The 13,832-nt window shown below is 46.3% G+C and overlaps 1 protein-coding gene across 1 annotated transcript in view; it reads right to left on the minus strand.

The window, feature by feature from the left end:
• SLC6A11 (solute carrier family 6 member 11) overlaps nucleotides 1-13,832 on the minus strand; it is a 125,445-nt gene that overhangs the window by 52,556 nt on the left and 59,057 nt on the right. Inside the window, exon 6 of the mRNA XM_021694958.1 lies at nucleotides 12,954-13,088. Within this exon, the coding sequence (XP_021550633.1) occupies nucleotides 12,954-13,088 (135 nt within the window). The remainder of the gene's footprint in view (nucleotides 1-12,953; nucleotides 13,089-13,832) is intronic.

Genomic DNA, 13,832 nt, shown 5'->3' on the forward strand with positions numbered 1-13,832 from the left:
CTGTCTGACTCTAAAACTCTGCTGCCAAGGTCTACTGAGCCCCTCCTGTCTAAGCAATCTTCTGAAGTGACAGCTCTGTACATGCCAATCAACCTCTTGCCCAGAAACTTTCAACAGCTCCCTCCTGGCCAGCGAATGAAGTCCTAAACTCTTTGGGCTTTGCATTCAAGGTTCCCAGTGAGGGGCCTCAGTCTGCTGTCTCAATCTTATTTCTTATGATTCCCTGCAACAAAACCTGTCCTTTGGCACACTGAGTTACTGACCATTCCCTTCATATATGCAGACTTTCCTCCCTCTGGTCTTCACTTATCTCCAAACAGCCTTCTTTTCCCCATCCTTCAAGGATCCAATCGAAGGCTATAGGTTTCATAAAATCTCCAAAGGATGTATAATTGGGAATAATTTTGTTCTCCTGACTGTGTGCAGTCCTTTATCTGAGCCACTATATGGCATCTACCCATCCACCCATCTAGTATTGACTGGGGGTCTAACATGCGCCAGGCTGTGTGACAGGTGCTGGGGAATCCACGGTGCACTAAGTTCTTTGCTTACATGGAGCTACATTCTAACAGGGGGAGGCTAACAGTGAACATATCAACCAACACATGAGACTGCTTCAGACAGCCATCCAGCCCTGTGAATAAAAGAAAACAGGGGTTTGGTGAAAGTCATGGGGTTTAGTGGGGGTGTTTGAGCTCAAGTGGCCAGAGGTGACCTGACTTTGGAGCTCAGATTTGCAGGGCAAGAAGGAGCAGGCCGTGAGAGAACAGTGATCCAGATAGGCAGGGTCTGTGGTAGGAAAGAGCCTAGAATGCCTAACACCCTGTGGGAGATGGAACAAGGCCAACAACGGCCATAGTGAGCAGTCTGGATGTTAATCCTAGTGCAAGGCGAAGCCGATGGGGGTGCTGTAAGCAGGAGAGTCAGACCTCTGCTTCTGGTCATGACTGAGTGACTGGTATCGACTAGCCCTCCTCCATAAGCAACCATCAAAGCAGACAAAATAGAGGAGGCAACTGTTTCAGGCATTGAATAACATGCAGGCCAAGACTACTATTCCTAAGAGATGGGAACTTCCAAGGGGGTTTTGCCCAGCATTCCACCTGGGGACAATTTCTTGACCACAGCACAGAGGGCTAGAGTCCAAGTAGAACACACAGTCTCAGGCCAAGGAGGCAGGGCCAGACTGTGGGACAGCTGAAATAGTTATAATCTATAGTGTGGGGCACCAGAAAGGGGGATCTGTACAGAGTAGGGCCCCAGATGTCCATGTGGAGGTCCCCTGTGAGGCTGTGGCTGACAGCTAAGCTATAAACATCCAGGGTGAGCCCATCCAAGGCCAGATAGTGCTACTAGGGGTTGAGAGTGTAACAGAGACACTAGATTTGGACGGGGGGTGGGGGAGGAAGAGCAGGGCTGGGAGACTGGAGATCCTGCCTACGAGAGTGGACAAGAGATCTGGTCAACACCAAGTATTCAGCCTTGGCACCTGGCTGAGACACAGAACAACCTCCACTTAGGAGCAAGAACCATGCCTCCAGGCAAGGTTTCTCCACCATGGCATTATGGATATTTTGAGCCCCATAATTCTTTGTTGTAGGGGCTGTCCTATGTAATGGATGTATGTTTAGTAGCATCCCTGGTCTCTTCTCACTAGATGCCAGTAGCTCCCACGGCAGTGACAACTAACACTTTCCAAACATTGCCAAATGTCTCCTGGGAAGCAAAATTTCCCTGGTTGAGAACCACTGCTCTAGGGTAAGAACTACACAGAACTACTTTAGACCCATCCTAACAATGCCTAAAGCAGAGCCCTGACAAGCCCTACAGAGGACACAGGGCTTAGAATCTAAGTCCCACTGAGTCCAATTAAGTTAGAGTATCTTAAGAAACAGCTTGGGATTTCCACATATCTGCACAAAGAAAACATGAAGTTGAGTCTACATAAGTTTAAGGTGTCAGCCAGTAATTGAAATACCTATTCAAATAAAACCAACACTCTTCAGAGGAAAATAACAGAATCCAGAGCATCTACAATATAGTATCCACAATATTCAACTACAATCCACAATATTCAATCAAATACTACCAGGCATGCCCAAAAACAGGAAAATATGATTGATGCACTAAGGAAAAAGGGTATGAGATTTAACAAAGACTTTAAAGTAGCTATTATAAACACATTCAAGGAATGAAAGCACAACACACTTAAAGAACAATGCCAGGAAGTTACATAATCCAGGTTTCCCCCTTTTTCAAAGCTCCCTCAGTCTGCAGGGTGAGGAAGGGAATAGTGGTAAGGGGCAGGGAGCCCACCTTGGAGGCTATTCTATTAGCCCAGAGGAGGCTGGTTTGTGTGTCAGTTGTTTGAGCTGCACTTAAATTAGTATGTTCAACCCTGGTAGATACTCTCAAAGTGGGGCACAAATTGGGGCAGATGAATCAAGAGAGAAAAAGCAAATGAAAGAATGAATGCATGTCTCAACATTGGGAACCAGGTGAGCTGATCAGTTGTTCCAAAGTGGAGGTGAAAGGTTTCTTTGTAGGTGGGGCCAATCAGAAACTGATCAGGTTACTACAGAGGGGATTCCTGCACTGGGTGGGGACTAAACCCACCTAATGCTAGATACTAGGATTCTTGCAAAGTAGTCATGTAGGTCTGGGATGCTCAAAGATGCCCGAGCCAGGATTGGCAGCCCAGGGCTGCAGAGTAAGAGCAAGGCCAGAAAAATCAGATACGACAAAGGGTTTCAGGATTGCATCCTTTACATGACGAAGTCAGAGTCACCTGGGTTCAAGTGCTATCTCTGCTAGTAGAAGGCAAGTGCTTTAACTTCTTGGAGGCCCAGTCCGCCATCTGAAAAACCTTTAGGACAAAGGTTTTAAAACTCTCATGACCTTAAGAGAGAACTTTTCTTAGGGCAATAGGACCTTAGGTCCTATCTTACAGGTCATAAGAATTTAAGGTACTTATATATAGGACTTAGTGCCTGGGTCTAGAAAATAATAATTTTCAGTAAGTATTTGCTGATTCAGTGAATAGGATGAATTAAATGACAAGTTTGTGAAGCACAGTACCTGTCAGAGAATCAGCCTTCAAGAAACAATAACTAGTATCACTACTCTTATGTGTACCTAAGCAGTTCTTCAACCACTGAGAATATAGATTAATAAGGGGCTGCTGAAACAGCTCAGAATTAAAATTCACAAAACCTCCTCTTGAGTAAACCTGTGGCTGAAAAGATTTAATGAGGAGCCCCAGCGATGCACAGAATCTCCGTGGAGTATATCAGAATTCTGATTCCACAGACCAGCAACTCTTAAGGAATTTCAAGCAGTCAAGAAAAGAGGAAATGCTCACTACCTTTCTTTCAGTGTGTGGGTTAGATCAGCAATGTGTCTCTAATTCTTGAGTTTACCTGGTGACTGGAAGGAGCACACCTATGTCAGGTGAATTCCAACCCCAGTAACTCCCTTCACCACTGTTATCGCTGACTTAATTATGTGTCTCTCCCAAAAGACTGTCATCTTTTTGAAGACAAGAATTATGTCATCTGATTCTGTATCCCCAATGCCTGGTACTTAGGAGACAACAAATGAATGCTGGTAGAACAGTGACCCTAGCCCAGAATCAAATACACCAAAAAGAAACCTTGATTGATTTTCAGTCTCAAGGAATAGCTCCCATGTTCAGTGAGTTTTGCAGTATTTTCAAAACGTATCCAACATCTGTATGTCAGTGTCGTTATTTACATTTTGGTTTCAAAGTCCAGGAGCCAAGAGGCCCATTTTTCCTTGGATCATTTGGAACCAGAGTACACTGCCACCAGGTGGCAGCAATTCCATGGGCACATCCATAAGGTTCATCAGGTAAGGTTTTAAATGAAGGTCTTGTTTTCCTTGATTTGTCCTCATGGGGTGGGCAGGTGGAGTAGATTTCTAGTGTTCTGAGATGCTCTCACTGTTTGGACATCCTTCTACCCCACCTCCAGAACTTGGACACCTTAGCCACAGACTCCAGTTCCCTCCATAGAAGAGGCTGACTTGGGGGACGTGTGCACACCCTGGGAAAGCAGACCCCACGATTTGGATCTGTGACAGGCCTTTCTGTTCTTGCCCTGAAAACACACACTTGAAACACAATGAAGAGTGAGAGTGGCAGGAATCTGGGGCAAGGAAAATGTGATTTCCTGCAAGAGCCCCTCCATTCCCCAAAGACTGAAAAGAGAGAAAATAAAAATTTGAGGGGAAAAAAAATGGAGTGGAAGCACTCCACACTTCAGAGAGAACACAGGGCTGACAGTGAAGACAAATAGATGTTTAGAAAGTTATAAGAGACCACGGAATGCAAATTGCCAGAGGACAAAGAAGGCAAGCTGCTGGGTCGCTTCAAGTTCTTGATGAGAAACTTTATTTACTGGGTTCACAATAAAGGCGCTCGGTTCCGAGTTCAAAGCCTCCCCCTTGGGCTTTGGGGCTACGACTCATCCTGTCCAGAGCCAGTGACATAGAGGCAAATGAATAACACTGCTGGTGTCCCCAGAGCCCTACTGCATGCCAGACCCCGGGCTGGGTACCAAAAATGAGAACTAGAAGTGCTTTTGCAATCATGTGCACAGTTACTTCACAGCAACCCTGTGTGGTGGGTATTCTTACCCCAACAGACAGGTGAGAACCCCGAGTCCCAAAAAGTAAAGGGACAGCCTAAAGGACACCAAGCTGGTCAATGGCAATAGAGTGACTCCAATTTCCTTTCCTGGAAATGAGATTCCACTGCACTACAAATCCTGTCTCTGGAGAGCTTACCCATTACTGCAACACATGTTAGGTCACCCTAACACAGAGTCACATAGGCTCCTCCCGAAACTGTCCATCCCTGCCTGCCTGCCTTCAATTCCTTCCTTCCTTCAATTCTTTCCTTCCTTCCAAAAAATATTGACTGAGCTCTTAATGTTGGCAGGCACTGTTTCCAGGGGTGGGAGATCCAATAGTGAACGTAACAGATTCATCCTCTGCCCTCCTGGCGCTAACATTCTAGTGAGGGGAGGATGGCGACACAAAATGAAAGGTGTCTTAGATGTTGGCAGGTGTCATGGCAAAAACCAAAAGTGGGGGGTGGACAGGACGTGCAGGGTGGGAGTGAAGGAGAGTGTGATTTTAAACAAGGTGGTCAAGAAGCTCTCACAGAGACTATAACAGTAGGGTGCACAGCCCTTTAGACCTTAAAACAACTTCCATGACTCTCTCTCTAGACCTCATAGTTAGTCCATGAAGATGGTGTACTTGGCTCCCAGGCTCCCCACAGCTGAGCTCTCTTTATATGCTTTCTGGAATTCTCTTGCTCAATGGCTGGGGAGACAGAAGGAGGGGGCCACTGTGAATGCATCTGCCTGTCCAGATCAACACTTCATCAAGTCTTCATGCAGAATGCCACACAAGCCCAGAGGGGCCAGGGGCACCCCTTGAAAGGATTTTTCCCTTGTATAAGACCCCAGGGAGCTGAGGTCCCAAGCACTGCACCAGTCAGGAACCCTGTGTTCCTTTAGAAATGTAAATGACACCGCAAACAGGCATGTCTTGAACACCTTGTAAGCAGCAGGGCCGGGAGCTGGAGACCAGGGCTGGAATTCATGCAGATCCTGGATCACGGAAAGGCCCCACCTCCTTGTCACTCTGGTCAGGATGTGGGCTGCAGGGAGCAAGAGTGTCCTATGGGGCAGAAGGCACCCCAAGTGTTGTTTTCCTTCTGTGGGTCATTGCCTGTCCTACCCAGCTGACCTATACGGGCACCCGAACTTCACGAAGCCCCAAACGTGTTCCCAGAGAAGTAAAGCTCTGATGATAATCTGCAAGCCTCACAGCTATTACTGGAGTGCTGGGACAGGGCTGGCCCTTCCGGCTGCAGGACAAAGAAGGCAAGTGGGGCATCAGCCATCAGCCCTCCCATGAAGCCCCTACCCACGTAAGCCCCTGGGAAGCAAAAGAGGGAAAGTGGCAGCATGGATGCAGCTACTCTAGGTCTGCCTTGGTGTGTAAAAGGCATGACTTAGTCCCATGCTTTGGCACGAGGACCATCACCAAGAACAAGGTGCATGTTCTTCTCAACAGACCAAAGGAAGGATGAGAAGCTCTGATCTCCTCCAACCCCCTTCCTTCTTATAGGGAGGGAAACCCACCCAGTCAAGGACCGGTGAGGCTCTACCCTCTTCCACCAGACTGTGGGCTCCTTGGGGACAAGGGTGGGGGGATTCTTATTCATTCTATATACTGGATATGTGTCATAGGTAGACATGCAGTAAATATCAGTGGGATCAACTAGGGAACAGCTTTGCTGGGATCTGGCAACAGGTGAGTGGTACACAGGATCCATGTTGTGATCCCTGTCCTCATGGAGCTGGCAGCCTAGGGAGGACTCCCAGGAAGTGCTCATTTCACCCCTGCTAGCCCTCAGTCCACCTAAGAGCACCCCCCACACTTCTGGGAATGGCTAGAGCAGTTCAGGGAACCAATACGGCTCTGAGGCCGGAGACCTGAACGTGTCCAGCAGCCGCCCCTCTGACCAGCCCCGGTCCCTGGGGCTCACCTCCTCCATCCCCTCTCCTTCCCATTTGTTTACCCACAAGAGACATTTTCGTCGCTCCAGCATCAACCCTTTAGTTCCTGGTAGCTGCAGGAAGCCTGAACACTGCAACTTCTAGATCATCCCGAAGAAACAAGGGTGTTCACACCCCTCGACAACCCAAACCACCAGGCCTTTCTGGAAACTTTTCTTCCTGGTGCAGTCTGAGGTGCAAATGGGAAACCGAGTCAGGATCATTACTCAGAAAAACAAACACTTCTGGACTTGATAAAAGGAGAAAACTACCAAGAGACTGAGCCTTTTTCTGATCTCCTGATTAAATGTTTCCAGACGATAGCTCTCCTGACCTATTTTCTCTAATTTTGAGAGCCATGCCTCAGTTGTTTTGAGTGGGACCATGTGGCTACCTAAAGTCCTAACACTACTGCAGGATGATTCTCCAGCCCTGGCTCTGTCCCAAACTTCAGCCTACCATCTTCCTCCGGTACTATTTTTGCCAAGTCCATGTTCATTCTAGTATTTATTGAATAGCTGCTTGTAAATTAACCTTGTTCCTTATCACATACAGGTATGTGTGTGAGTGTACATAAATACACTCTAGCAAAAATAACTATGAAGTCATGATTTAGACCTTAAAACAACTTCCATGACTCTCTCTCTAGACCTCATAGTTATTCCATGAAGAAGGTGTTCTTGGCTCCCAGGCTCCCCACAGCTGAGCTCTCTTTACATGCTTTCTGGAATTCTCTTGCTCAATGGCTGGGGAGTAGTTGATGTAGTTGACTGATGTCCCAGGTTCTTTTTTCTAACGCACATGAAAAAATAAATACATATCTATAAAAAGAAAAAAACATTCTTCCACTGACTGGGTCATTGTACTTCAACTTCACAGTCATCTGATGGGGCAGGAACTACAACCTGGAGGCCTCATTCTAGGGAAGAGGGGATTTGGCCCCAGAGAGGGAGGAGCCTTGCTAGAGGCCACATTACCAGTAACCAGTAACAGGAGAGCAGGAATTGAAACCGGGGCCTTCCTGATGATGAACCTGGGTGTGCACAAATGGTAATGCTTGGGGGGCATGTGGATCTGTTGTTTTCTTCTTCAGACCTCACCTTCCTTCATTTAGTATTCTCTTGCCCAAAACCCAGGAACCCTGGGCTCTAAATCCTAGTTGGGCCACTGAGCTGTTCTGTGGCCACAGGCAAGTAGCTCAGCCTCTCTGATCTGGATCTGTGATTCTACTGACCCACTCACAGGCTGCCTTCACTCCGCACAATGAGATAAACCTGTGTGATGTGCTAGCCTCCAAAGTCTGAAGAGTTGTCAAGACTCCTCCACAGAGTCAGGTTTGCTGTGCACCCCACCACCAAACTTTCAGCCCCCTGAAGCAGACAGAAAGCAGGCTCCGGGCTCTCCTGCCTTCCTTTTCAGCTGTGTTGGGCCCTTCCTGCAATATACCTCAGCTTCCAGAAAGCACTAGCTACATGGAGTTTTGTTTACCCTTCCATCTTGTAGTCACTATCCTTACCTCTGTCCCAGACAGTTACTCTGGGTGTAGCTCACAGAAAGAAGATAATTGGTGAAAATTGGCTCACCTGTTAGTTGTCTCCAGGAAGGCACTGGCTGTTGTACATCACCGGTAGAGAGCATAACTCTCAGATTTGGTGAGCTGGAGGTTTTTAGAATTTTAGCTAAAGCAATAGAACTTTCTTCAAAAGTCAAAATAGCTTTGGCTCTTATAGTCATTCAGCAAACATTTACTGAGCACCTATTATGTACCAGGCACTGAGCTAACTAGGGACTAGAGACACAGTGGTGGACAAGGCAGATAAAGCCCTTGCTTCTAAGCTGTCTTCTCTGGGAGGCCTTTCCTGGATACCACTATGCTGGAAACTTCAGCCCTCTCTCAAGCCCTCCCCTTGCCACTCTGTACTTGGTCTCCATGGGTCTTGTCACCATTTAATGGACTGCATATTTTATTTTTACTTCTGTTTTCTGCCTTCTTCCTTGACTAGCATATAAATGTCATAGGGAAGGTGTCATTGTTTTGTCCACTGTCTACTACTATATCCCTGACACCTAAAATAATCTCTGATACAGAGTAGGCACTTAGTAAATATCTGCTAAGCAAATGCATGGGTGTAAAGTGAATCATACATGTAATACATACAAATATGTATGTACATATATAAATATTTCATTGTAAATATGATAAGTGCTTTGGAAAATAAGTATGAAATCCTAGGGGCTGCATGGTTGGCAGCTGGGAAAGACTTGCCTGAAAACGTGATGTTTAAACTGAGTCTTAAAGGACGAGTGGATGTGGGGCAAGATGGGGAAGGGGGATCTGGGGAAGAAAGAGGGAGCGTCCTCAGCAGAAAAACAGCATATGCAAAGGTCCCAAGGCAGAAAGAAGGCCAGTATCTGGAATGAACTGAGAGATGAGAGAGGGAGAGGGGGAGCGGGGCGGGGGGGAATGCAGCAAGGAGGCAGTTCAAGAGAGCCCTTGGAGGCCCTTCCATTTGGATCTTATTCCAAAGACCACAGGGAATCCCAGAAAGGATTTAAGCAAAGAGGTGTCTGTCAGATTTATATTTCAAAAAGGTCACTCTGCTGCTGCATGAGAGTGGCCTACAGGGGTCAAGAGACTTTTCTGGAAGACCAGTTAGGAGGCTTCTGTCAAGTGGGAGATCTTGGTGTCTGGACCAGGCTGGTGGGACCAGAGGTAGAGAGCAACGTGGATGGAGTGGGGGGTCAGGTGGAGGTCAGAGGCCATCAGCTCTCCCCTTACAGGCATCTGAGGGTTCTGCAGCTCAAGGTTAGTAGCTTTTTCTAGAAAAGACCAAATAGTAAATATTATAGGTTTTGCAGGTGTACAGGAAAGAGTTACCACAGTCAGCGTGATGTTGCTGTCCAAAAGGGCCTGCTGGCAAGAATGGCTCTTGACTGGTGTCTGGGAACTTAGCTAAGGTGTTCCCCCTGGTACTAAGTCACACAGTTGTTTTGGATGTCTGGGGCACTGAATTCTGCTGTGCCAGCCTGCCTGGACTGCTTGTACAAGCAATGCAACTTACAGTGAGCACCTGCTTTCCTTCTGAAGGTCGGGAGTTCTGGGGACTGTGTGATCGACCACATGGCCAGAAAGTATCTGTGCACTTAATAAAACTTCCCCATTGGGACACCTGGGTGGCTCAGTCGGTTAAGCGTCTAACTTCAGCTCAGGTCATGATCCCAGGGTCCTGGGATTGAGTCCCACATCGGCCTCTTTGCTTAGTGGGGAGCCTGCTTCTCCCTCTACCTGCTCTGCCTGCCGCTCACCCTGCTTGTGCTCTCTGATGAATAAATAAATAAATAAAAATTTTAAAAATCCATCCATCCATCCATCCATCCATCTTCCCCATTAAAAACCCAAGTCCTGAGCAATCTCCTCTGGGCAGAAATACTGCCCACATTCTGCTGCATTTTGATGCTGCAAGAAGGAATATGTTCTGTGTGTCTCCTCCTGGCAGAATGCCATGGGAAGCCTATGCATGGATTCCTCCAGACTCTATCTGATGATGGAAATAAACCATATTCAAGAGTGCAACTGCTCTGAGTCCTTTGAGTCCTTCTAGTGAATCACTCAGTGTGTGTGGGGTCTTGGCACCCTCGACACAAGGGGTCATATGGTTTCTGTCTCAGCTACTCCACACTGTCTCTGAGTTATGCCTCTGGGCAGCTACAAACAATATGTGAAAAAATAAGTAACATGGCTGTGTTCCAATAAGACTTTATTTATTTAAAAAAGGGCAGAGGGTGGAATCTGGTCTGTAAGTCAGTTTGTCAACCCATGTTCACAAAAAATGCAGGATTCTCTGAATCTAGTTTGAAACTGCTGACTGAATTCAACCTTTTCATGTCATTAGTGGGAAAACTGAGACCCAGAAAGGGGAAGAAAGAAGGAAGTTGTCCAAGGTCACTCAGGATCAGCAGCAGAGCCAGAGGAAGACCAGGTCCAGACTGTTGCCCAATGTGCTGGCCATGACTCCAAGTGGCCATTTCACAGAATAGCCTTGCAGGTAAGTGCTGACCTGGAAGCCAAGATTAGAGGACAGAGATGGCAGGAGACTGGGATGAGGAGGGCAGGCAGTGTGAATGGTGGACTGTCTGGCTTCACCTCTGCTCTGTGTGTGGGTGTGAGTTTGTGGTGCATGTGTGTATACATGTAGATAGGGCTCTATGGTCATAGGTGTTGGCTGAGTTTTCCCAAACTTTTCTAATCATCAGAATCTCCTCTGCAGCTTTCTAATAATATAGATGTGCAGGTGCCATCCCATACTCCCTGAAATTGTACTTTTAACATGTTCCAAGGTGTTCCGATGATTGTTAGGATTAGAAACTGCAGGTGATGCTCAGAATCTCTTGACTGACCTTGAGGACCAGGGTAAAGAAACCCGTGAGTAGAGGAAAGAACAAGAAATCTGTCCTGGGTCAAGAATTTGTGGATCTAACAAAAATGCACAGACCAGTGATTCTGGAAATAGGTTTTCCAAAACTGATTCTCCAACTGAGCCTTTGCCATCCTAGGTTGGAGTTGGTGAGGCCAACAGTCAGGAGCTCATTTCGTTCTTCCTAGGGATTCTGCTTGCAATTCAGGATACCGCCTCAGGTGCCTGGTGGTGCCTTGAGCCTCGGGGCCCCTCACAGCACAGCAAACTGAGACAGAAATGAGTACACATTGCCACTCCACCATGGACCTTAATCAGTGTAATGAGGTACAGCTGAGCTGCAGTATCTCACCCTCCATAAACCTTTCCATCCAAGTTCTCCTAACAGGGTTGGCTGGAAGACACAGACAGCACACTTGGAATTTCTTGCAGGCTCATCTTCTATGAATGCAGATTCTACATTCTAATGCATGATCCATCTGTGTTTGTTTTAGTAGAAATATGGGTGCTTCTATGTTCATCATGGCATTATTTATAATAGCCAAATTATGGAGGCAGCCCAAGTGTCCATGGATAGGTGAATGGATAAAGAAGATATGGTGTATAGACACAATGGAATATTATTCAGTCATAAAAAAGAATGAAATCTTGCCATTTGTAACAACATTGATGGACCTGAGGTATTATGCTAAAGGAAATTAGAGAAAGACAAATACTGTATTTCGCTTATACGTGGAATCTTAAAAAAAAAAATGAACAAAACAAAATAGAACCAGACTCCTAAATACAGAGAACAATGTGGTGGTTGCTAGAGGGGTAGGTGAAAGAGGGGAAGGGGATTAAGAGGTACAAACTTCCAGTTATAAAATAAATAAGTCACAGAGATACAAGGTACACTATATGGAATATAGTTAATAATATATAACAACTTTGTATGGTGACAGACGGTAGCTAGATTTATCATGGTGATCACCTCGTAACATATAAAAATGCTGAATCACCATGTTGTACACCAGAAACTAATGTAACATTATATATCAACTACACTTCAATCAAAAGAAAAAAAACGGATGTCTCCTCATCCATCAAATGTCTTTGAGCACATTATGAGACACACTAGAATTACCTGGTGGCCTTTAGAAAATACTGATATGTAGGACCCACCCCCAGAAAGTTTAATTAAATTGGTCTGGGTTGTGTTCTGGGATTTGGGATTTTTCAAGTTCCCAGGAGCTTCTAACAAGTAGTGAGGCTGAGCACTCCTGGGCCTGCAAGATGTTTGTTTTCATCTCTTGTCTCATGTACCCCCAGGCATACCACCACCACCCACTTAGAGAAGCTTAGGTATAAACAGTCACTACCCGTGATGTACAACAGCCAATGCCTTCCTGGAGACAACTAACAGGTGAGCCAATTTTCACCAATTATCTTCTTTCTGTGAGCTACACCCACAAGGAAAATTAATCACCAACACAGACCCAGTTCCTCTGGCTGAGATGCATGGCTGCAGGGATCTGTGATCTTAGGTGGGAGGAAAAAGTGTATTTTTACTTTCACTTACCTCTGAAATTTAGCACTTCTTCAATTATGAATGCAGACAACAAACTATAGTATTGTTAGCAGCAGAAATCCCAGATACTTCCAAATCACAGTATCGGTATCTCCCAAACGTCATTTATGCTCATCACTACTTTGAAACCATGAAAATTATCAGACCTTGGATCTTGCTATTTGATGTATTGATAAACAAGCACATATATTATTACCATGTCACCAATTTGTTTTTTGTTAATGTTAATTATCATTGAAAATTATTACTGTGAGAAGGGGTCCACAGGTTTCCATGTGCTCAGCCAGCTGTTGAGCCCCCCTGGTTAGCCTCAGAGGCCCATGGAGGTCTTCTGAGGGGTGACAGGCAACTGGGCATTGAGCAAGCAGCTCTTACCTGTGGGTCGGAGAGCCGGGAGAGGTCGGGGTACAAGTAGAACTTGATGCCTTCGGAGGCCCCGGGCAACGTGACCCCTCGGATCAGGAGGATCAGAAGCATGACATACGGAAATGTTGCAGTGACGTACACAACCTGCCCAGGTGAGGAGAGGAAAGAATCAAGAAGGGGTGACAGTGGGGGGCCATGTGGCAGGCTCCTAACTTCTGGCCTGGAGCAAAGGACTTCCCAGTGCAGCAAATCATGAACCCCTGACACGGTTTCTTCTCCCACCTCATCTCTCACCACTGACCCCTCTTTCAGTCATTTGTGACTACACCCCACAGAAGGAAATACACAGGATATCAAAATCCCATACACATAGAGCTGAAACAGGATGTTTCACAAAATACTCACTCTTCCATGTGTGATGCACTCAATATTTTCTATCATCTTCTATTTCATTTTTTTTAAAAAGCTGGTCATGACTCTCTAAGTTCAGGTCACAATTCACCAATGGGCCACCATCCACATTTTTGAAAGACACTGCTCTTAATTAAAATCAAGTTTTCACAGCCAAGGATAGGATAGACAAGTGCAGGAGAGGAGTCAGGGAGGGAAGCTGTCAGGGACAAGAAAGACCCAGTGTATGCCAGGAATCATTTCAGCTTGCTGTACCTGGAGGCAGGTGATTGGACCCAGTGAACCTGGGCAGCCCTTTCAGCCCACAGATTCTGTGCAAGAAGAAAAATCTCCCCTGGGTTTCTTCATACAAGAACTGTTTACAAGGAAACAGCAACACCTTCTAGACTCTGGGGGTTCCTGTCTTGGGGCCACACCTTCTCCTGAGGTCCATGCAGGACTCGGTGTCCCCTCCAGCTCTGATTTTTTTCTTTGTCA

This window comes from Neomonachus schauinslandi, chromosome 1, assembly GCF_002201575.2.
Source record: "Neomonachus schauinslandi chromosome 1, ASM220157v2, whole genome shotgun sequence".
NCBI lineage: Eukaryota > Metazoa > Chordata > Mammalia > Carnivora > Phocidae > Neomonachus > Neomonachus schauinslandi.